Genomic DNA, 24,084 nt, shown 5'->3' on the forward strand with positions numbered 1-24,084 from the left:
GCAGAGCTTGGTGGCTGTATGTGCAGGCACCTCCCCCCGTCCTCCATGCCTCGCCACCTCCCGTGTATCCGCGATTCACAGTGCCATGGAGTCAAAGCACCAGGAAAGCCCAGGCTGGGGCCACCACAGAACCCTGGATAATGAGCCCCGTAACCTTAGATTGGAGCATTTCAGGCCTCAGGAAACTCAACTGCTGAGTGCTGAGGCAGAGAACAGGAGGAACTGAGGTGCCCTGATGCCCGACCACCTGCCACGGTGGGGAATTGGCTAGGTGAGAGCTGCCTGGGAGAGCCACGCCCTGCAGAGACAGGTATAAAAAACCCCAAACCCCTACCCCAAGGTTCCTACCAATCTGACCTGGGGGGTCATCCCTGCCCCATCCAGAGTCTGATGATCAGCCTTCCCTGAGCACGTGCGCAAGACCCACCAGCCAGGCAGCCAGAAAGAGCTCCCTAGTAGTGGGTAACCCTGCCCAGTGTCCTGTCCCCAGCTGTGCCTGATCCCTGAGGCTGCAGAGGAAGGCCAGCGGGGGGGAGGGGGGAGAACAGAAGCCATCTGGCCAGTTGTGCATTTGGGGGGGGGGTGCAAAACTCTTCCTGACCACTACAGGTGCTCGGCTGCCACCCTGGAGCATGTGATTGGCTCAGAACCAATGATATGACAGCCGAGCTGCCAATGTAGGAGCATGTGAAGGACAGTGCAGGCTGCCTTGCTCTCCCCAAGGCCCGGGAAGGTAGGCCAGGCCCAAGGTTCTGCTATCCCTGCCTCTCCTGGCCTGTGCATTGCAGAGCCCTTAAACTTTTCCCTCTCAGGGAGCTGTTGGGAGGGGAGATTCTTGTGACTGGCCCAGCTGCATGCCCAGTGCTATGCCAGATGCTCTGCCTTCCCGTCCCAGACATTCTCCTTCTTTTCCACAGAGCTCTGGAGTTACTGGGGCTGTGGGCAGGAATTTCATTCCCTTGCCTGCCCAGCGTTTTCCCAGGGTGTTCTGAAGGGGTGAAGAATTCGTCCGCCTGGACCTCTGGGGGATGCCCGGCTTTCATGGCCCCTTGCCACAGCCTCCCTCCAGCCATTAATTATTTAAGCATGTAAAGAATTTGCTGTGAGACAGGCCCAGCGGGTGGGAGTCACCCGTCATCGCCCTACTTGGCCATCAGGTGGCGGCAAAATGCCAACAGGTTTGGGGGTGTGTGTGTGTGTGTGTGCCTGCGTGCACGCAAGTGAACATAATGGCACGACATATGCCCTGTGCAAATGGGCTGAGGGCTTAATCCACCAGCAGAGCGAGGGGTTTAAGGCTGCGTGCTTAAACCGACCGACTGTGCGAAAATCCACAGCTAGGAAATACGGATCAACGGGCAGGATCGTCCCCCTCAGCCCCTCCCGCCTTGTTTCCAGCTGGTGCCACCTCTCACCACAGCCCCCCCAAATACCTGCCCCCGCCCCACATGAACAATGACAGTCTGGTGACCTGGCACTGCCAGCCAACCCACCCTCGCCCCTCACCAGCCTCTCCTCTCCCTGTCCCCTTTTCTAATTAATTGTAAGGATTGTTGGCAATCAATCAGCTTCTCTTAACAAGATTACAGGATTAGTGAGGGGCCACCTGCCCCTCCCCCCAACCCCAAACACATCAGCCGCTTGGACGGTGGGCATGAAATTGGACATGTGCCCAGACGCCAGGGTGAGGGATGTTGTGGGGCAGGGGCCATAAGGAATCCACCATCCACCTTTAGCTCCCCATGCTGGGATCTCTGGGTGGTTGGTGGAATCCAAACAAATTACAGGTCATCCCAAAATTTTGAAAGATCCCCCCATGAGGAAAATGGGATCCTGCCACCCCATCTTACCCCTCTTCACCCCCCCACCCCATCCTGTAGCTTTGCCCTGGCCCCGTCACTCAAATGAGGCCTGCTGGTGTGATGAAGCCACCCCTGGGGTATTTCCCCCCAGCCCTGCAATAGGCCTGCCCTGCTGGGCACCATGACCCTGGCTGGGGTATTGGCCTTCATCTTCCATCCATTCGAAGGGATTAGAGAGCTTCCTGAAAATCCAAATTAAATACTTCCCAGCGAGCTGAGCATGGACAATGATGCCGCTGCTGGGAATGAAGGGGTCCCCTGTGGGGTGAGCCTGTTTCTGTGTCTCCCACCACACACAGCCCCACGCGACTGTAAGACCTACCCATCAAAGTGGTTGGGGAATGGGAGATGGGGCCTTTCTCCTCCAGGGGGCGATGGCTGTAATCTGGCCCTGGGGTGGGGGCATTGGCTGATTTAGGGGGTGGTGAATGGTACACAGGCCCTTTCTTCTATGGGGGCACTGGCTGTAATCTGGCCCCAGGGCAGGGAGAGGAGTGACAGCCATTCCTGTCTCCACCGTCTATGAAGATTTTGGGTGAACTACATTTTGCTGCTGCCTTTAACAGATGCCACATTCTATAGAGAAGCAGCATATTAGAGTGGGCCATGGAGACCGACGTGCCTGCACCCCAAACAGACAGGGCAGATAGATAGATAGATAGATAGATTAGATGGGGGGGCGTGTCTGGGGATAGACAGAGGGGGTGTCTGGGGTTAGCTAGATTCATAGCTCGCCAGTCCCCGGGCTCTTCACCCCAGCGAGGGAAGGAGGCCACAGGGCAATGCCCAGAGGAAGGCAGGCAGGCCCAGCTACGCAGCCCCCCATCTCCTCCCTCCCACACTGCCAACATGTCAGGAGGGAATGAACGCGGCAGAAACAGATGGTACTTTTGTGACCCTTGCTGGGGATAATGGTGCTGCGGGCTGGGAGCGGAGGGGGAAGGGGTGGGGGTGGGGGGCCAGGATTAATAGACTATGCAGGAATGTCCAAACCACACTTTTAATGAACTCCGATCAAGATTTAATGAAGCACAACGTGGCAGTACAATCGGGGTCCCCGACCCCACGGAGGGGGCCAGAGGTCGTCATGGTGAGAGCGGCCCCACCCCCCCGCCCGCCTCGCCTCACAGGGACAAAAGGGGGAGGAGGGGCCGGCGCTTGGTTATACAGTAAACCAACTGCCAGGATAGATAGATAGATAGATAGAGGGGGTGTCTGGAAATAGATAGATAGATGTGCCTGCGGATGTGTAGGCAACGGGTATGACTCCCCACAATCAGGGCAGGTTCAGTCCCCATTGTGGACACGAGGCCCATGATGGCCGCCGAGGCCTAGTCCCATCTGGAGGCCTCCACGGCCCACAGCGAGGGCAGACAACTCGCAGCCCGTCCCCACACAGGGAGCACATCTATAGCTAGTTGGGTGAGGGGCAGTTCCCTGCTCCCCGTCCCAGGTGCAGATATCCAGGTGGGGATGGGCAGCCCTGGGGGCTCTGGAGCCCTGCGAAGTGCTCGTGAGAAATTAAAGTCCCAGCAGCCCAACCTACGTGCCAAGGGATTGGGGCTGATCGCAGTCTGCCCTCCCCCCACTCCAACACAAGAGGTGCTTGGTTAATGGCAGAGGGAGCTCAGTGTTGTGCTCACAGCTGCTGTCCAGCCTCTGCTCAAGGCTGAAATTCCCCATCCTGCTTTGGGTGACTGTGACAAATTCACAGATGGGGAAACTGAGGCACAGCGTAGGCAGTGGGTTCTACAAGGTTACAGCTGAGAACAGACCTCAGGAGTCCTGGCTCCCAGTTCCTCTGTTCTAATCACTAGACCCCAGTCCCCTCCCAGAGCTGGGGATAGAACCCAGGAGTCCTGATTCACAGACCTCCCTGCTCTAACCCACTCGGCCCACTGTCTGCGGCAGGTACATTGGACCGTAACTGAAATGGGCAGCTCATGAGATAGCTCCTGGAGGAGGAATGGTGGGTTAGGGGACAGGGCCTGGCATGGAGAACAGAGGGGAAGCCTGCTGCAAAGCCCAGCACCCTGGCCTCCTCCCCCTGACACCCAGGATGTGCCCCTCATCAATCTGCCTATGGGAGCTCGGAGCCAGGACCTCTGGGTTCTGTCCCCCTGGCTGTCGGAAGGGAGTAGGGTCTGGTGGTTAGAGCAAGGGGAGGCTGACAGCCAGGACTCCTGGGATCCCTTCTCTGATCCCAAGTTTCCCCTGTGAGTCGAAGGAGGCTGTGGGGATCACATCAGCATCCATGTTGCCCTGCTGTGGGGCAAACGTTAGGACTCCCCACAATCAGGGCAGGTTCAGTCCCCGTTGCGGACAGGAGGCCCATGATGGCCGCCGAGGCCTAGTCCCATCTGGAGGCCTCCACAGCCCACGGCGAGGGCAGACAACTCCCAGCCCGTCCCCACACGGGGAGCAGATGGCCGCCACACCGTCCATCACCGACTGTCAGCCCCTGAATGGCAACAGGGCGCCACAGGCAGGTCAAGCTGAGGTGCGGGGGAGCGGGGGGAGGAGATGAGGGGCAGGGTACCCAGTGAGTCTGGGGGAGCAGGGAGTCTTGGGGCTGCAGTGGGGGGGAGCACAGTGGGGGCAGGTTATGTGGAGATATATGGGGCTCTGTATATTGGGGGGGAGTGGGAGCAAGGTACATGGGAGATATAATTGGCCTGTGTATATTGAATTGGGGTACACTTGGGGCAAGGTATATGGAGGTATAATGGGGCTGTGTATATTGAGGGGCAGGGTACATGGGGATATAATGGGGCTGTTTATATTGGGGCACAGTGGAGGGTAGAAGGGGGAAGAAGGATATAGTGGAGGTGCAGTGGGAGGCAGGGTATACAGGGGTTCACTCTGGTTCCAGCTAGGGGTCAATCTCCTATCAACCACAAGCTGTGACACCAGCCCCCCCCCCCAGGCATATAAATGCCCCCCTTGTTCCCTGCACTCCACCCACTAACCACCCCCACCCCGCTACCCCAAGGGTCTCCCATCCAACCCACAGTCAGTGCGGAGAAGCCCTGGCATGCTGTCCCCAGGCGACTCATGGAAGATGCTTTAATTAGCTCCATCGCCAGGCGCTGTTTATTTTCCACAGGTTGTGCTCCCCCTGGACCCAGTGCCCTGGCCACAGCCTCGGCTCCGTGCGTGGCATGAAGCCGGCCTCCCGCTGGAGGTAATTACCCTCCGCGCTCTGCCCCACTTTCTTCCATGATCTCATCCCGCAGGTCCCCCGGGCGTGCGCTCGGAAAAAAGCTCCCAAAGGGATATGACGCTGTGGCCTGTTAACCCCAGTCTCCAGGCTGATGCCCTCCCCCCCCCCCCCCACTACTCACACACACACGCACGCACTGGGGTTGTGCTTAGGCATGGGATTGTTCTTCACTTCCTGCCCCAAACCCTCACTCTGCGGTTGTTCCCCAGCTGCCCCGCTCCAGAAGTGGCAGTATCTCAGTGCTGGGCAAGAGAGGGTCAAAGGCGAGGGAAACCTTCTGGGGTGGGGAAGGAGCTTTCTCCCCTTATTCCATTCAGCCCTTACCTTCCTGCTCAGGGGCCCAGCTTAGTATCAGCTGGGCCCTTGTCATGAATCAAACTGGGGTGTGAGAACTCACTGACTCATTACAAGGCCTCACAACAAACAGGAAGCATCCCAAGTGCTGGAAGAACCATCACCTAAGAATCAAAACACATCAAGGCATAGATAGAACCCAGGAGTCCTTGCTCCCAGCCCTGCTGTTCTAACCCACCAGACCATGCTCCCCTCCCAGACCTGGAGTGAGAACCCAGGAGTCCTGGCTCCCAGCCTCCCCTGCTCTAACCCAGCAGACCCCATGCCTGCCCCGCAATAGAAAGAGAACCCAGGCATCCTAGCCCCCAGTCCCCTTACTCTAACACCTGCACCCCATCTCCCTCCCAAAGCTAGAGAGTGAACCCATGTGTCCTGGTTCCCAGCCCCTCTGCTCTAACCCACTGGATCACACTCCTTTCCCAGAGCTAGGGAGAGAACCCAGGAGTCCTGGCTCCCAGCCCCCTGCTCTGGGCAGGGGCTGGTGATTGGTGGGACTGCCGGGCAGCTGCGGGGCGCGGATCTGGGTGGGAGCGCAGCCACATGTTGCCAGGGCTGAGGGGGGAGGGGGTCCCTTGGCCTTTTCACACTCCTCCCTTGGGGACTTTGTCCCCCTCCTCCATCGCCTGCCCTCAATAGGGCCGCAGCAGGCTCCGTTCCCACAAGGCCCCGTTACCGGGGCAACGGGCCCTGCTGGGCCTGGGAAGCCCGACAGCTTTTCCTGACGCCCGCGGCAATTGATGGGCCGCTCACTATTCAGATTTGGGGGGATGGGGGGCAGGTGTTGGGGGGACAGTCCGTCCCCACCACCCCTGCATTGTGAGCCGATGGCACCAGTGAAGGATTGGGACCTATGGTGGTCTCTTAGGAAGAGTTTGTGTTGCCAGGACTCCTGGGTTCCATCCCCAGCTTGGGGAAGGCTGGAGTGGGGAGAGGGAGAGCTGGGACGCCTGGCTTCTCTCTCTAGCTCTGGGAGGGAAGTGGGGTGCAGTGGTTAGACTCAAGGGACCTGGAAATTGTATGTTGGAGTCCTGCCTCCCAGTGCCCTGGGAGCTCTGGTGTGGCTGGGCCCTGCCCCCAGCCCCAGTGATTTCCCCTCCCCCACTCCATACAGATGCCAATTTTTTTCTGTTTAATCCCCAAATCTTCAGAATATTCTTTCCAAATCCTCTTGGGACGGATTCCAACGGCGGCTCACTGGGTACATCAAGCTACACCCCCACTCAGAGCACTCCGCCACAGTCCTCTGGACACACCCAGAGCCAGACACAGTCCTGCTCACTGACCCCAGAGATACAGCAACACCAACGCACACACTAGGGCGTGGTACATGCAGAGCTACACACATTGCACAAACACACCGAAACACATGAACAGACAGAACTATACGCACTGCACAAACACGCCGAAACAGAGGTGGGGCCTTAAATCTGTCTAGCAAAGAAGACACAAACCAGCAGAAATCCCCTTAAATCTCCCCCCCTCCACACACACCCCAGCACAATCTGCTTCCCATTCACCCACATCACCCAAGGGACTGGCAGGGAAGGCATGTGTCTGCAGCATTGCCTTGCACAGGGAGCAGGGGGGTCTGGGAGCCCGGACTCCTGGGTTCTATCCCCAGCTCTGGGAGTGGAGTGGGGGGCTAGTGGGTTAGAGCTGGGAGCCAAGATGCCTGGGTCCTATCTCTGGCTCTGGGAGGGGGCAGTCAGGAGTTCTGGGGTCTAGTAGTTGGGGGGGGGGGGGCTGGAACGTAGGATGTCTGGATTCTATCCCCCTGTGTGGGGTGAGTCAACTCCCTGAGGTCTCAGCTTCCCCCATTTCCCCTGTTGCACAAACTCCCAAGAGATAATTGGGAACAGATGGGGGTGGAATTCCCAGCCCCATGGCATTTCCACTCCTGTGGGAGCAGGACTTCCCAGGGGGCAGGGTCACAGAGCTGGGGATGTGCTCTGTCAGTGGGTGCTACCAGGCAGAGAGAGGTGGCATGAGGGCTAGCAGCTGGGAAAGACCAAGAAAGAACAGGGGCAACCAGAGAAAGACGGTGGAACCAAGGAGGGGGAGCAGGCCAGGGAGAGGGAGCCAGCTGGGCCGGGCATTTGGGGGCTGGGGCTGAGGAGCCAGCCAAGCAGGCTGTGCCTGGTGAGGAGCTGGCAGGAAGCCGGGGGTTGCGTCAGGTTGTTGTGCAGTGGCTGTCCCCCGGGATTCCCAGTCCCTATTCTTAGGCCTCCCTGCCGGGGGTGGGGGAGCAACCAGCTCCAGTTGTGCTCACACTGCACACAAAAACAGCACACAGTGCACACACCTACTGCAACACATGGGCACAGCGCAGAGACACACAGACACCCAGCATGTGCACACATAATGAATCTGCAACTCACACACATCCCGCTATGCACAGCAACACTGCTGCACTAACACAACCCTCACTGCACACACACAGGGTCACACCCCTGCTGGGGTTGTGGAGGTGCACGTGTTGTGTGCCCACTTTCCCCTTTACTGTTCTTGTGAGCTGGCTTGATCCATGCATGTGTGCATTGTGTTGTGTAACACACCTACCTACCTACCTACCTACACACACCCCATATCCCCTAATGCCCTTCTCATGCCGTGGGGAGCACCCTCTGTCTGGGATGAGGGGCTCACCCCACCCCGCCACTCAGCTGCAGATGACCCAGTCCCTGTGTGTGTGATCTTTTTTATTAATGAGAGCGCCTGCTCCACCAATCAGCGCCTACCCTGGGCGGGGCCTGCCTGCTGCTGGCCTCAATGAGTCGCTATCCCCAGAGCTGAAGGACTCCAGAGCATCATCAGCCTGGCTGTGCAGAGTGGGTCCTCGGGATCGAGAGAGAACCCAGGAGTCCTAGCTCCCAGCCCCCTCAACTACTAGTCCCCCCTCCCAGAGCAAGGGATAGAACCCAGGAGTCCTGACTCCCAGCCCCCGCTCTAACCACTGGACCCCAATCCCCTCCCCTCCCAGAGCTGGGAATAGAACCTAGGAGTCCTGGCTCCCAGCTCCCCCAACGACTAGACCCCCGTCCTCTCCCAGAGCTTGAGATAGAACCCAGGAGTCCTGGCTCCCAGCTTCTGCACACTCTAACCACTAGACCTCCCTGAGTTGGGATAGAACTCAGGAGTCCTGACCACCACCCTCCCCCGGTGCGTGTAGAGGAATCCAGAGCAGAGCTGCAGTGTGGATTTATCGATCCCTGTCCCAGTGCCAGCAGCGGACCGGAACCTGGAGCTGGATCCCCAAGGGGCTCCCCAACCCAGCATGGAGATGTCAGCCCTGCTCCCCTGCATCCTGGCCCTGAGCTGCCTCGCTCACATAGGTAGGAGCTGGGGGGTGGGGATCTGGGCTTGTGGGGTGGGGATCAGTTGAGTCCTCCTGGGCCATATCCCTCACTATCCCCGAAGTGGGCTGAGCAATGGCTGGTTTTGGAGGGGTCTTCTTAGCCTTTCTTCCCAGGACTCTGTAAACACACCACTGGCTACAGTGGGGGACTGGGAGCCAGGACTCCTGAGTTCTTTCCCTGGCTCTGGGAGGGGAGTGGGATGCAATGGATTATGGGGGGGGGGCTGGGAGCCAGGACTTCTGGGTTCTCTCCTCACCTCTACTACTGGCATCCTGACCTTGAGCAAACTCCTCTGGCCTTTGCCATTCAGGATGATGGTGCCAAACTGTGTGTTGGGGGGGATACGTATGTGTCTGGGTGTGTGAGCGTGTGTGTGTGGGGGGAAGTGCACTAAGTAAATGCACTAAGCCCCTTCAGGATCTTACTGGGAAGGAGCCCCAATGAGCACCCATAGTGGGGTGCTGTGATATAGCCCCCATGGGGGGAGAAGGGGAGCAGGCAGTGGGGAACTGTCCCCCAGCCTCTCCTCCATCCCATGGGGCGCTCCAGGGAAAGAACTAGATGAGTCCTGCGAGTCTGCAATTTCCGGCATCATCCCCTACAGACTTCCAGGGGAGGTGATTTCTGGGTTCTGTCCCAGCTCTGGGAGGGCAGTGGGGACCAGTGGTTGGAGGGGAAGGGCTGAGAGCCAGGACTTCTGGGTTCCATTGCTAAATCTGCCTCAATTTCCCCTTCTGGAGGCCCAGAGCATTGTGAGCCATCCTACGCTCTGGCAGGGATACAGAGAGGGATAGGGGAGAGCAAAATCTCAACTCCATTTCCCCCCGCCCCCACCTGTCCCAATGTGTCTGTCAGTGTCCCAATGTGCCTTTCCTCCTGCACTGTCAGAAAAAGGAGCAGACCTGTCCTGGGGCAGGTGCGGGGGTGCCCAGACACGGCTGGGTGCTAGTCTCCCCCAAGGTGTGTCTGTGTGGCAGGGGGGGCGTGTTCTGGAGGTGTCAGGGGAGCTGAGCTGAGCTTACACTTACACGCCTGGTCAGGCCGCTGGGCCCCCCAGCTATGAATTCCCTTTACAGAAACACTAATGAATCCTGAGAGGTTCGGAGCAGGGTGTCTGGGTGTGTGTGCGGTGGGGGGGGGTGGATGCAGTAGGGAGTGTCTTTGCCTTAGGGCATCGTTTTCCATCCACTCTGCTCAGAGGGGCTGGGTGGGGGCCTAGAGGAGTGGGTTTGGGGTCTGACAGGGGAGGGATGGGGGCCCAGGTGCTTGTGGGGGAAATCGGGGGGGGGGTTATGGGACTCGGGGGGCATTGGGGTCTGAGAGGGGAGAGATGGGGCACAGGTGCTTGTGGGGGATATTGGGGGATTATGGGGCTGGGGAGCATTGGGGTCTGACAGGGGAGGGATGGGGGCACAGGTGCTTGTGGGGGAAATCAGGGGGTTATGGGGCTGGGGGGCATCAGGGTCTAACAGGGGAGGGATGGGGGCTCAGGTGCTTGTGGGGGAAATCAGGGGATTACAGGGATGGAGGGATCAGGGTCTGATGGGGGGGGATGGGGGAACAGGTTCTAGTGGTGGAAATCAGGGGGGTTATGGGGCTGGAGGGCATTGGGGTCTGACAGGGGAGGGATGGGGGTGCGGGTGCTTGTGGGGGAAATTGGGGGGGTTATGGGGATGGGGGGATCAGGGTCTGATGGGGGAGGGATAGGGCCCTAGGTGCTTGTGGGGGAAATCGGGAGGGTGCTTGTGGGGGGGTTTCCAAGGCTGCTTGAGATGGGTTGGTGGGAGGGGTCAGGAGAGGGGACTGTAACTGTCCTGTAGCAGCTCTCCATGGCCCATCCAGCCCCATATCTGCCCCTGCCCCAGATCAGACCCACGGACCCTGGTACGTGCTGCTCCCTGCTTCCCTGCTGCCCAGGATGTCAAACCCAGAGGCCCTGATGGTCTGGCCTGGCGGGCTCAGTAACTAACCCACTCTCTGGTGATACTTCCTGTAAGGATCAGGACGCCTGGGTTCCATCCTCGGAAAGCAGTCGGTCTAGTAGGTTACAGCAGTGGGGCTGGGAGCCAGGACTCTTGGGTTCTTTCCCCAGCTCTGGGAGGGGTGGGGTGGCTGGGAGCCAGGACTCCTGGGTTCTAATCCCTGTCTGGGGGGGTTGCCTTTCCTCTGAGTATGGGGGAGGGGCCGGCTTTGCAGACACACACACAAAATTAACATCTGTTGGCTGTTTGGAAGTGACCTAATTTCTGGGGGCCGAGCTGGTGCCAGCCGGTGCTGGCAAACCTGCCAGGGGGTGTTCTGCTCATTGCCAGGCTGGCTGGGCGGCAGGTGGGGCATGTGCCCCCCACCCGCTGCCATGGGGCGCCCGGCGGGGTTTTCTCATGCCAGTGGGGTGGCCCTGTGCAGCTGCAAGACTCCCCCCCCACACACAGTAAAAGGGGGAGAGGCAGTGGAGAGAGAAGGTGCAGGGTTTGTTTGTCTATCCATCCATCTGCATACACACGAACACCCATCCATTTATCTTTCCCTATATCCCGCCCTGTGCTCCCCCCACTTTCTCTCTCTCTCCTGCTGCCCCCCTTTCGCCAGTGGTCTGTGCTGTGCTGTGGTGGTGGCAATGCTGGGCTGTGTTTTGGGCAGTTGGGAGGATGGAGGCGGGGGCCAGGTCAGCAGAGGTGGAGCGGGGGCCCAGGCCATGGGGAGCCAGGCCAGCAGATGTAGGGGGGGCGCAGGCTGGGGGGTTGAGGGATCAGGCTGGCGGAGGTGGGGGAGGTGCAGACCATGGGGAGCCAGGCCAGCATAGGTGGAGGGTTGCTGGCTGGGGGGTCACAGGCAGTGGGGGGCCAGGCCGGTGGAGATGCCAGGCTGGCGGAGGTGGGGGGCCAGGCTGGCGGAGGTGGGGGGTGCAGGCCGGTGGAGAGTGGGCGCAGGCTGTGGGGCCAGAGGGCCAGGCTGGCAAGAGGGAGAGTGGCCAGCCCTGCTCTGGGCTGCCAAGACAGCAGGCATTGGGGTGGCTGCATGGAGGAGGGGGGATGGGCGCTGAATGAGCCCTGGCACAAAGGGGTCCATTGTGGGTCCTGGCAGCTCCCACTCTCACATGCTGCCTGCCCCAGGGTGGGGCCCCCTGCTTTCCTCCCTGCCCCGCACCCTCCCACTGCCACTCCCAGCACAACAACACTGGCTTTGTGTGGGCCCTACATTGACCCCACAGGCTCCCAAAGCCTGGCCTTTGTTTGCCTGGTCCTCCACTGCCCTTGCACACCTCATCCACCCCTCCCTGTCCCACGACAGAAAAGATACTGGCCCTGGAGCTAATGGGTGGCTCAGGCGGGTGGGGAATTGGACAGCCTCCTGGGGCTGCCCCCTCTGTCTGTCACTCTCATTATCCCCTTTATGTAGATGGGGGAAACTGAGGCATAGAGAAGCAACAGGACTTGTCCAAGATCACCTGGGCAGCAGTATGGGGCAGAGCCAGAGAGAGAACCCAGGAGTCCTGGCTCCCAGCCCCCTGAGTTCACGTGGTGGAGTCTGTGATTCCTGACTTGCTGTCCCGTGCTCTAACCACTCACCCACCCTGCCTCTGGCTATTTCCATCCTGGGAGGCTCAGCGTTTTCTGCTGGCCCTTTCCCCCATTCTGTCCCCCCTTCTGTGTAGGGTGGGGGTTACTGGGGGGCAGGGGGCCTGGCCAGGCTGGGATCAGCAGGGTCCCACATTCTGCACAGAGCTATTTGCTGGAACTGCGCTGCCTCCCCAGAGCCAGGCACACAATGGGCCGAGATTTCACGCCTATTAGGGGGCAGGAATCTGAGGCCTCTGTGCAGCTTCCAATGGGATTTGCTGCTGAGTGTGGAAATGCAGCTGAGTATCTCTGAGTGCAGGGGGTGGGAGAACTGACAAGTGGGGAAGGAGGGATGGCGAGAGAACCCAGGCATCCTGACTCTCAGCCCTCCCCTTCCCCCCTGGCTCTAAGCACTAGACATCCTCCCATCCCCAAGCCAGGACAGAACCCAGGTGTCCTGATTCCCAGCCCCCCTCTTGCTCTAACTCCTGGGAATCATTCCCCCTATTTTCAGCTGTGGGTCAAGAGTGGGTTCTAGTGAGGACTCCTGGGTTCTATCCCTGTCTCTGGGAGAGGAGTGGGGTCTGGTGGTTAGAGCGGGGGGGCTGGGAGCCAGGACTCCTGGGTTCTCTCCCCAGCTCTGGTAGAAGAGCGGGGTGCTGTAGCAGGGGTCTTCCCCCCCATGGGGGGCTCCATGAAGTGCCATGATGTATCTGCTCTCCACAGGCCGGGAGTGGGGGCACGGGGCTAGCCCAGTGAGCTGAGCGCTGGTGGGCGGGTGTGCCAGGCTGTGGGCATCAGCCTGAAGCGCTGTGGCTGTTGCCGTGGGTCTGCGTCACAGGGTGTGAATGTTCTCGGGAGCCTGGGGGTGAGTCTGGGTCATCCCTAGAGTGTGTGTGTGTGACCCCAGCACCAGTGTGAGTCTGTGCGTGGCTGTGTCCATGCCGTGCGGGGGAAGGGGTGAGCCTGTGTGGGGGTGTCAGGAGGGGTGAATCTGGGTCAGGGTGTGCATGATCCCTTGTGTATCTGTAAATCTGGCAATGTCACGGAGTGTGTCTCAGTCAGCGTGTGATGGGGAGGGGGTCAGTGTCACTGGCTACAGAGGAGAGAGGTGTGTTTGTGTATCAAGCCAAAGCTAGGTGTGTCAGTGAGCAGTGTGTGTATGGGTATCAGAGCCCTGTGTGTGTGTGTGAGAGAGAGAGAGCCCTGTGTATGCAGCTCTGTGTGTCACATCTGTGTGTCTGTCTCAGCTCTGTGTGTGTGTGTCAGAGCCCTATGTGTGTGCATGTATCTGTCACAGCTGTGTGTGTGTGTCTCCGTGTGTCTGTGTGTCACATCTGTGTGTGTGCATACATAACCCCCTCTGTCTTCCCCCGATCACCAACACACTACCAGCCCAGCCCCCCAACCCGCTGGGCATTGCAAGTGGGTGAGAATGTAGTGCCCATCTGTCCCTGCTCCGTGGCTGGTATCCGTCACCTGACACTGTGCATGGGGGGAATCCTTCATGCATCTCCCCCCCACCCCAGAAATCCCATTAACTCTCCCTGAAATTTCAGAGCCACAATCTAATTAGTGGGGGTGGGGGAGGAGGGAGAGGATTCAGTATCAGTGAAGCCAAAACAAGTCAAAGGGTGAAATTAAGAAGGGGGGCTGGAAATTAACCAGGACATCATCCCCCCTCCTAATTCTGTGGAGGGTCATGACTTGATCACTCTTCCCCATCATTCTTCCCTGCCTGCTCCTGGAAACCAGCTGTGCGCCCGGACACCTGGGTTCTATCCCTGGCTCTGCGGGAGGGAGTGGTGTCTAGTGGGTTGGAGCAGCGGGGGCTGAGAGCCAGGACTTCTGGGTTCTGGCCCGGGCAGTGGGGTGTAATGGGTTAGAGCTGGGACTCCTGGATCCTCTGTGCTACAGAAAGCCTGGCATATGTGCATCTCCCTCTGCTTTGTTCTCTCCTCCCTCCAGCTCTGCCATCCCACCCCCAGCCCCTCCTGACCCTCCTCAGAGGATTATCCCCTTATTCAGATCCTGGTTTATTGGGTAAACTTGGAAACAATCGGGACAAAGGGCGGTGTTATTGGATTGGAATTAAGAAGGGTTTAGCCAGGAGATCAGAGCCAAGGAATCTCAGCGACGCAGAAAGGATCTTTCACCCTTCAGCCTCTGGGCTCCTTTCCCGAAGAAATGGAGCAGTTCCCGTCCCAGGGGTACCGGGGCTGGGGCACAGAAGGCTGGTGGGGGTGTCTCGGGCAAGGCCTAGGGGGAATGGGGCAGTGGGGAAGAGTCCACAGGGCAACTGGGGGGCAGAATTGGGTGGGGGGAAGGTGTATCTATCAGGGCTGTCCTTAGGCACATGCGGCTGCGTAGGGCACCCGAAAATTTGGGGCATCCCTGCACAGCAGGGAAGAGCAGGTTGGCTCCGCACACCCAGCACGTGCTGCAGTCTCCTTAGGCAGGGGCCATATTCACAGAGCCGAATGCACCAGCGCGGCGTATGCTGCACGAGGGAGAGGGTACGGGGCAGGGAACTGTGACTCTCCGCTGCCCTGAGGTGGGCCCAGGCTGCCACAGCTGTGTAGGAAGCTCTGTGTGTGTCAGCAATTGGTGGGGGAGGTGTTTCTTCTGGGGGTCTGTGAGCGGGGGTGGTGGCTGTGCCCCAAGGCATAGGGGCACCAGTTTAATAATACTGCATAGGGCCCCATCAATCCTAAGGACAACCCTGGTATCTATAGTGGGATGGGGTGGACAGTTCGGGTGGGTTGCTGGGGGAGTGGGTATCTGTGGGGTTGGGCTAGGGAACAGTCCCTGGGGAAGGGCTGGGGGGACCCTGGGGGAGAGTGTGTCTGTGGGGGGTGGAGCTGGGGGGCCCAGGGGAGAGGGGCACTTCACCATCCAATCTACCCCCACCTTGTGGGGGGCAGATAGCCCTGAGTACATTGCGGGGGTCTCTGACTCCTGTTCCCAGCCCTAGCATCATTTGGGCCCTAACACCTACATCTCCCCCCAACCAGCCTTCCAGCCCTACAGAAAGGCTGGGCCAGCTCCGTGGGGATTGGTACCACAATGCCCTTACAACCCTGTTTAAGGTGCCCAGGGCAGGGAGGTTGGCAGAGACCCCATAACCCCCTCTCTCCCCTATGGAATTCTCGGGGGGGGGGGGCAGTCCAGGTGGACCAGCCCCCCCGCAGCCAGCCAGGCCCCTGCCCTGGGTCCAGATCACAGCTGGCACCCACTACAGGGGAAAGGTCCCAGACCCCATTTCCTGCCCCGCCGGCAGCCACAGCAGCTGCCCTTCCATGCACCCCTCTCTGCCTGCCCCTTCTGTCTCCCTGCCTCACCCCATTCACTGAGCTATCCCTCCCCCAGCTCCCTCCTCCCCGCTGCTTGGATCCCCCACGCCCCCCTCCCCTGCTGACAGGATCCCCCATCCCCCCCAACTGTGCTACTCATGCCCCCCTCCCCTGCTGCTGGGATCCTCCACCCACCTCCATCATGCACTCCCCATGCCCCCCTCACCAGCTGCTGGGATCCCCCATCCCTCCCAGTCTCTGTTCCCCACGCTCCCTCCCCTGCTGCCTAGATCCCCCATCCCTCCCGGCCTGCACTCCCCACACTAACCCCTCCCCTACGCCAAGATCCCCCATCCCTCCCGGCCTGCGCTCCCCACGCCCCCTCCCCTGCTGCCAGGATCACCCATCCCCCCATCCTGCGCTCCCCATGACCCCCTCCCCTGCTGATGGGATCCCCCATCACCCCCAGCCTCCGTTCCCCATGCCCCCTTCCCCTGCTGACAGGATCCCCCATCCCCCCCAACTGTGCTACTCATGCCCCCCTCCCCTGCTGCTGGGATCCTCCACCCAACTCCATCATGCACTCCCCATGCCCCCCGTCACCTGCTGCCTGGATCCCCCATCCCCCCCAGCCTCCATTCCCCCCACCCCCCCACTGACAGGATCCCCCATCCCCCCCAGCCTCCATTCCCCCCACCCCCCCACTGACAGGATCTCCCATCCCCCCCAGCCTGCAGTCCCCATGCCCCCCTCCCCCACTGCCGGGATCCCCCACCCCCCCAAACTGTGCTACCCACGCCTCCCCTGCTGACAGGATCTCCCATCTCCCCCAGCCTGCGCTCCCCATGTTGCCCCTCTTCCCCATCCAATCTGCCCCCACCTTGTGCTCCTGTTGGGAGCCTTCCCTCATGAATTCCCCTCCACTCCCCTCCCCAAGCTGAGATTGAACCCAGGAGTCCTGGCTCCCAGGCCCCTCCATAATCCCTGGGCCCCCATCTGGTGACCTGGGTGGGTAATGCTTCCCCCCTCCCCCTCCCACCAGGCTGGGGGGTGTATTTCTTTCAGCAGCCCATGGACCAGGTGATCGTGGCGGGGCAATCGGTGACGCTGGCCTGCGTGGTTGTGGGCTACCAGGGTATGGTGCAGTGGACCAAGGATGGCCTGGCACTGGGTGGAGAGCGAGACCTGCCTGGTACGTACACGGCTGCAGGGGGAGGGTCAGCAGGGGGCGTTGTGCTGGGAGGGACCACAGGGTGCCGTGCTGCAGGGGAGGAGAGTGGGGGTCCCCAGAGGGCACTGTTCTGCAGGGGGGAAGGGACCAAGAGACCCCCATAGGGTGCCATGATGCGGGGGGGAGGAACTGGGGCTCCCTGGGGAGCGCCGTGCTGCAGGAGAGGGGACTGGGGGTGCCCAGGGGGAGCTGTGCTGTGAGGCGGGACTGGGGGTTCCTAGAGGGGTGCTGTGCTGCAGTGGGGGACTCGGTCCCCCTGTGGGGTGCTGTGCTGTGAGGGGGACTGGGGATTCCTGGGGACATGATGCTGCAGGGGGGGAGACAAGGGGTCCCTGGGGGGCGCTGTGCCAATCCCTGCAGTCTGTCCCTCTCTCCCGCAGGCTGGGCCCGGTACTCCATCGTCGGGGATCCAGCGGCCGGGCAGCACAACCTGAGGATCGAGTCCACTGAGCTGGGCGATGACGCCATGTACGAGTGCCAAGCGACGCAGGCAGCACTGCGTTCCCAGCGTGCCCAGCTCACGGTGCTCCGTGAGTGTCCCCTCCTGCCCAGCTGGGCCACTGCCCTGGGGACGCTCACAATACTGGAGCCCTCTCTCCCCACAGCTGGGGCACCGCCCTGGGGACTCCCACCCCATCGCTGACCCCTGTCTCCCATCTGCCCCCCCAGTACCGCCCAATGACCCCGTGATCCAGAACGGCCCTATCGTCCGGGTCCAGGCCAGCGTGCCCTACAATCTGACCTGCCAGGTGTCTGGCGCCAAGCCTGCCCCTGAGATCAGCTGGTACCGCGATGGGCAGCTGCAAGGCTCTGCCCTCTATGCCAAGGTGAGGGGCCAAGGGGCAGGGCATTAAAGGGAAGACACAGGGTATGTGTGCGGGCAAGTTATTAAAGGGGCAGCTTGGGGTGTGGGGGCAGGGTATTAAAGGGGCAGACGTGTGTGGGGTGCAAGGAATTAAAGGGGCAGTCCAGGTGTGCAGTGGGACACAGGCTATTAAAGGGGCAGTCGGGGGGCAGGGGGAAGGATATTAAAGGGGAGGTGGGATATGGCATGAAAGGACAGCCCAGTGGGGGGTGGGTGATTCTCCCTCCAGCCCCCGGACCCATTGGGAGATGGGTCTAGTGGGCCCCAAGCTGAGGCCTGACCTCTGCCCCCACAGGCCCTGATGGAGGATGGGAAGCGGGCGACGGCTCTCAGCACCCTGCTCCTCACACCCAGCACCCAAGACATGGGCAGTGCCTACACCTGCCACGTCACCAACCCGGCCGCGCCTGCCGGCAAGCAGACCTCCATCACCCTCGACGTGCTGTGTGAGTCCTGACCTGGGGGGAGGGGGTGTTGCGCTGTGGGGGGGCAGGGCCAGGTCTTGGCATGGGGCACCGTGCTGCGGGGGGGCTGGCAGGGACACCATGTTGTGGGGGGCCAGGCAAGGGGCTCAGTGTGGGGTACTGTGCTGCGGGGGCTGGCAGGGGGCTCAACGGGGGCACTGTGCTGTGGGGAGCAGGCGAGGGTCTGGTGGGGTGTGGGGGGCCAAGCAGGATGCACTGTGCTGTGAGGGGCAGGGAGGAGACTTGGCGGGGGGCAGGTGAGCCCCACCCCAGAGCTGGTCGCATGTCTCTGACCGTCTTCCCCTTCCCCCCTCCAGACCCCCCCACAGTGATCCTCTCCGTCCAGCCGCAGACCGTCGCGGAGGGGGCCAAGGTCAGCTTCCTCTGCACCGCCACTGCCAACCCCGAGGTGACCGGCTACCGGTAAGAGCCGCTGGCTGACCCCGGCGACCGGGCGCCCTGGGCGGCCCCGGGGGCCCAGCCAGGGGTGGGGGCGGGGCTGCACTGCCCTCTGGTGGCTGCAGTGGGGACGTGCAGGTCCCCTCCCACCGGCTCTCGCTGCCTTGCCTGCCGGGAGCAGAGGAGAATCTGGGCCCCCTGGTGGGAACAGGCGGTACTGCCCCCAGCTGATGGCTCCCCCTAATTCTGCGTCTCCCCCCGACCACACACCGGCTGTGGGGCAGGTGGGCAAAGGGCGGCGTGGCCATCGCCGAGGCCAACGGGCACAGCTATGAGGCCAGGGTGGATCACTCCTTCTTCACCCAGCCCGTGTCCTGCGAGGTGGCCAACGCCGTGGGCAGCACCAACGTCAGTACCCTGGTGGATGTGCACTGTGAGTTGTGGGGGGCGCTGTGAGGGGGTGGAGGGGCGCTGTGAGTGGGAGTGGGGGGATGTGCACTGCGAGTGGGGGATGGGGCTGTGACTTGGGGGGATGGGCGCTGGGGGGTTGCAGGGGAGGTGGCGGATAGGTGCTGGGGGACAGGATTTGGGTTGGGTGTGGGGGGAAGGGTGTTGGGTGCTGTCCGTGCAGGGGGTGGGGGAGAGGAGAGGAGCAGGCTGGGGATGGGGGGAAGGGCACACTTGGGGAGCCGGGCTATGGTTGCTTCAGGGGCTGGGCACTGGGCGGTGGGAGGTCAATAGAAGGGGGGCATGTATGGGAGAGGGGTACAGTATTGGCAGGGAGCCATAGGGGGTGGGGCTGGCAGTGTGGGGAAGATGCTCCAGCTTCCCAGAGCCCCACCCCTGCACTCACTGGATCCTCCCCCTGCAGTTGGGCCCCACCTGGTCTCCCAGCCCAAGCCCCTCACCGTGGATGTCGGGGCTGACGCCTCCTTCACCTGCACCTGGACCGGGAACCCGCCCCTCACCCTGGCCTGGACCAAGAAGGGATCCAGCGTGGTGAGTGACTTGCGTGGTGCAGTCCTGGCTCCTGCCTCCAACTGCTAGAACCCACTCCCCTCCCAGGGCCAGGAATTGAACCCAGGAGTCCTGGCTCCCAGCCCCACTGCTCTAACCACCAGACCCCCTCCGCTTCCAGAGCCAGGGATTGAACCCAGGAGTCCTGGCTCCGAGCTCCACTGCTCTAACCACTAGAAGCCACTCCCCTCCCAAAGCCAGGGCTGGAACCCAGGCATCCTGGCCCCCCGCTCTAACCCCTGCCATGTGGCTGCAGGTGCTGAGCAATGGCAACACCCTGCACCTAAAGGCTGTGACACAGGAGGACGCTGGCACATACGTGTGCAAGGCCATCGTGCCACGCATCGGCATGGCTGACAAGGAGGTGACGCTGGCGGTCAACGGTGAGGGCAGGGGTGGGGCATTGCCTGGGGGTGGGGCATCCTAGGGGGCATTGCCTGGGGGTGGGCATTGCTTGGGGGGGAGGGTATTCCCTGGGGGCAGGGCATCCTAGGGGGATTTGCCTGGGAACTGGGCATTCCCTGGGGGCGGGGCATCCTAGGGGGCATTGCCTGAGCGGAACATTACCTTGCGGGTTGAGCATTCCATGGGTGGAGCCTCAGGTGGCCCATCCCCATGGGGTTTCTCGTAGGGTGTGGGGAAAGCGTCTGGGGAGGGGGGGGTCTCTGTCCTGGGGGAGGGGTATGAGTAGGTGCTGCTCCCCCTAATTCTACCTTCCCCCATTGCAGGGCCCCCCATCATCACCACTGAGTCTGGGCCACAGACGGCGCTCGGGGACAAGGCACGGTTGGAGTGTCTAGTGAGGAGCATGCCCCCCCCTGACCGCATTGTGAGTACTGTCCCCCGCCCTCACTGACCCCCCAGACCCCCAACCTGCCCTCGACTGCATTCAGTGCTGCCCTCTGCCTGCCCCGCAACTCACCCCCAGCTCCCCAACCTGCCCCCAAATGCATTCTGAGTGCTGATGGCCCCAGGCCCTCCAATCTGCCCCGACCGTATCATTAGTACTGCCCCCCCATCTGCCCCCTGACTCACCCCCTGAACTCCCCAACCTGCCGCAAATCGCATTGTGAGTGCTGCGGTCCCCCGCCCATCCCCCACTGACCCCTCCCCAACCTGCCCCCTGCTGACAGGGCCTGTGTCTTGGTCTCGTGGCAGGTGTGGGCGTGGGGCGAGCAGGTGCTGGACAGCGGCTCAGAGGAGCGCTTCACAGTGGACACGGCGCTTACGGAGCGGGGGGTGCTCTCGGCCCTGCTTATCCAGCCCACGCGCACGGAGGACTTTGCCTTGCCCTACAACTGCACGGCCTGGAACCGCTTTGGGGCCCGCTCGGCGGCCGTCACACTGCACCGGCAGGGTAAGCCCCGCCCCCTGGCCCATAGCCCAGCCGGCCCTGCCCACACGCAACCCTGCAACAGCTGCACAGACTGGCACCACTTAGCCCCACGCTGACAGGGTGGGTCCCATGGGTTCCAACCCCTGACCCAATTGCTCCACCCTCCCACACCAAACCAGCTACAGTTTACCCAGATGCCCCACTCCAGAGGTGGCTGCATCACTGGATGAACTGTCCCCATGAGGCATTATGTGCTGCTGCTCCTTGGCTCCCCAGCCCCAGAGGTGGCTGCATTTCAGTGCTAGGTGAGTCATCCCTGTGAGGTGTTATGTGCAGCTTTTCTCCTGTTAACCCCACTCCCCAGAGGTGGCTGCATCTCAGTACTGGGCCAGCTGTCCTTGTGCTTTAGCAGCAGGGGCCTGCTCTCACCTGCTCTTTCCCTCACAGAGGTCCTGCCCATCATGATAATCGGGGCCTCAGCCGCAGCCGCTGCCACCCTGCTGCTGGTCTTGGCCGTTGGCGTGTCTGTCTGCTGCCTGCGCTGGTGCCCCGGGAAAGGTGAGGTCACTCCCCATTTACAGACGTGATCACCCAAAAGGCTGACATGGGCCTTTCCTCCTTCACATGCAGACACACTTCTAACAGATGTTAACAGGCCTGGGCTAATACGTGGGTCCACACACACCTCGACATGGTACCACACAGACCTGTGCTTCTGTGCATAGGGACACATGAGGACACACATGGACATGCTGGTTTAGATACAAGCACCCACGCGAGTTGGTGTTAGCAGTCTTGTGGTGTCATGGACAGGCTTCATGCTCCCGAGAACATCTGTACAGGCATGAAACACGTGTCCCATGTAAAGGTCACACAAACATACCCTTACATATGTGCGCAGCCCCTTTAACATGTGCCTAGGCCCCCAATACATGAACATACGAGTCATTCCCATGGGCACCTGGACACATGACGTGTCTCAGACACGTCTGCACTGATGTGGTAACCCCGGTGCATGTCTCTTTTAACACATGTGTGTGACTGGATCTGGACAGCTCGCTGGCCAAGTGTAGCCTCTCCCTCCTGTGGCTGGTGCAGGATAACAGCCCTCTAGTGCTACCCACCGATGGAGTGACTCCTTCAGTTCCAGTGGCAGTTTCTGCATCTCAGTGCTGGGCAAGCTGTTCCCATGCGGCGTTATGTGGGGGTGTTCCCCAGCTGCCCCGCCCCAGAGGTGGCTGCATCTTAGCACCAGGGGAGTCATCCCTGTGCGGTGTGATATACAGCTGTTCCCCGGCCGCCCTGCCCCAGAGGTGGGAGGTGGGACCACACCAATGGGGCACACAAATTCCCCCCCTCGAGCCAGTGGTAGGTGGGGCCCATAGGGGAGCTGGGGACCCAGGAGAGGTTCACACCCCTGGGTCCGTCTGTGTCCAGCAGCCAAACGAGGCACCAAGCTGTCCAAGACAGATGTCCTGGTGCAGATCACCACGAGTGACAGCAGCCCCAGCCGGCCCAGCGATACAGAGGAGGACGTCAAGGAGCCCATGGTGAGCATGGCATGGTGTCCTGTACTGAGCCCCCTCATCATGGCACTGCACCCCCTACTGAGCCCCCGCAGCACGGCGCCCTGTACGGAGCCCCATGGTCCCCACAGTACTGTGCCCTCTACTGTGCCCCTGCCCCGTGGCATGGCCCCCTGACGAACCTCCTGCTCGCATGGCACAGCATCCCCTACAGAGCCCCTCACTCCGTTCCCTGCGGCCCGGCGCCCCACAATGCCACGCTGGGCAACGCATCCAGATTCAGTTGGTTCCTGTCGGGGGGAAGCCCTGGGATCTGGCTGCGGGGGGCAGGGGGGGTGATAAGGCTGGATACCCCTACCCTGAGACTCAGCCCCTCCCCCTCCTCCCCCCCACCCCCACAGGCCACGAGCAGCGAGTCCCCGGCCACCTCGCACACAGAGCACAGCGAGATCCTGGAGGAGGAAGAGGACAGCCAGGACAATAAGGTTGGCAGCCCTGCCCCTGACCCAGGCCCCACCCCCTTTCCCCCAAGAGGCAATGCTATGGTATCTCCTCCCCCTCTCTTAAAGGCACAGTGGCCCTCCTGCACTTTCCCTGGCCCCCTCCTGCCCTACATAGAGTGCCCTGCTGGCATGGGGCTGGGGGTCCCCCCCGGCTAGGCGGGCTGGGAATTCACACCTCATTGGGATGCACACAGCAGCTCCTCTCTCCCCAACAGCAAGGGGCACAGGCTCGCTGCAGACTCAGGCAGCGTCACTGTGTCGGTCGGAGTTGGGGCAGTTCCCCCACTCTGAGGGGCAGCCCCCCACTCTCCCCTCCCCCCTCTGGCTCATTGATGTCTCTCTCCTACTCCCCCCACCCAGGACCCTACCAACGGTTACTACAAGGTCCGTGCTCATGAGGAACCCCACCTGTCTGGCAGTTTCTTGGAGTATGCCCCAGCCCCGCGCGCCCTCTACACCGGGTCCCACGCCACCATGTTCCCCCCCTCAGGGCAGCCCTACAGCCACCGCTATACTCTGGGGGCACCCGGCTCCCGCACAGCCTACGAGCCCCACTACCCGCAGGATGGGGTGTACGGGGGGGGCTACCTCACAGCCCCCTACACCCGGGCCTTCACCAGCTACGTCAAGCCCAGCACCTTCGAGAAGGCAGAGAGTGGCTATGAACAGTCAGACCAGGCCAGCAAGGTGTCGGGCGGCTCCCGCTTCTCCTATACCTCCCTCTCGCAACAGTCGGACTACGGGCGGCCTGCCCAGCAGCGCATGCAGACACACGTGTGACTCTTCCTCCCCAACACACATCAAGCCATTGGGGGACAGACGCCTAGGGCCATCCCTGTTGTGGGAGGGGGTTGGTCCGGCTTAGCCAACTGTCTCAAAATGGCCAATAGGCCAGCTGACTTGTGCTGCTGGAGGTGGAGATGAGTGGCCATCGGCTAAGGGAAGGGGGTTCAAGATGGCTAACAAACTGCGTTCAAAATGGCTGTCTCCCCAATTGACTTTTGCTCCTAGAGGCAAGGATGAGTGGCTATTGGCTGGGGTTAGGAATCAGGGCATGGGTTCAGAATGGCTGACGAGGGGGGTTCAAAACGGTTG

General features: G+C 61.2%; 1 protein-coding gene across 1 annotated transcript; it reads left to right on the plus strand.

Moving 5' to 3' along the window:
• Positions 1–8,713: 8,713 nt before the first annotated feature.
• Positions 8,714–23,769, plus strand: KIRREL2 (kirre like nephrin family adhesion molecule 2). The gene is made up of 15 exons (XM_077841643.1): positions 8,714–8,771; positions 16,691–16,840; positions 17,260–17,409; positions 17,549–17,706; positions 18,040–18,190; positions 18,526–18,631; positions 18,892–19,040; positions 19,479–19,606; positions 19,881–20,007; positions 20,353–20,453; positions 20,783–20,981; positions 21,408–21,518; positions 22,398–22,510; positions 22,888–22,971; positions 23,350–23,769. The coding sequence occupies exons 1-15, from the start codon at positions 8,714–8,716 to the stop codon at positions 23,767–23,769; spliced, it is 2,205 nt and encodes a 734-aa protein (XP_077697769.1).
• Positions 23,770–24,084: the final 315 nt, after the last annotated feature.

Source organism: Eretmochelys imbricata, chromosome 24, assembly GCF_965152235.1.
Source record: "Eretmochelys imbricata isolate rEreImb1 chromosome 24, rEreImb1.hap1, whole genome shotgun sequence".
Classification (NCBI taxonomy): Eukaryota; Metazoa; Chordata; order Testudines; family Cheloniidae; genus Eretmochelys; species Eretmochelys imbricata.

Bases quoted from the DNA above. Each gene is read 5' to 3' on its own strand.
- KIRREL2 (XM_077841643.1), top strand. From the start codon at position 8,714: ATGGAGATGTCAGCCCTGCTCCCCTGCATCCTGGCCCTGAGCTGCCTC. The intron at 17,410-17,548 runs GTGAGTGTCCCC...CTGCCCCCCCAG, and splicing joins TGCCCAGCTCACGGTGCTCC to TACCGCCCAATGACCCCGTG. The intron at 20,982-21,407 runs GTAAGCCCCGCC...TTTCCCTCACAG, and splicing joins CGTCACACTGCACCGGCAGG to AGGTCCTGCCCATCATGATA.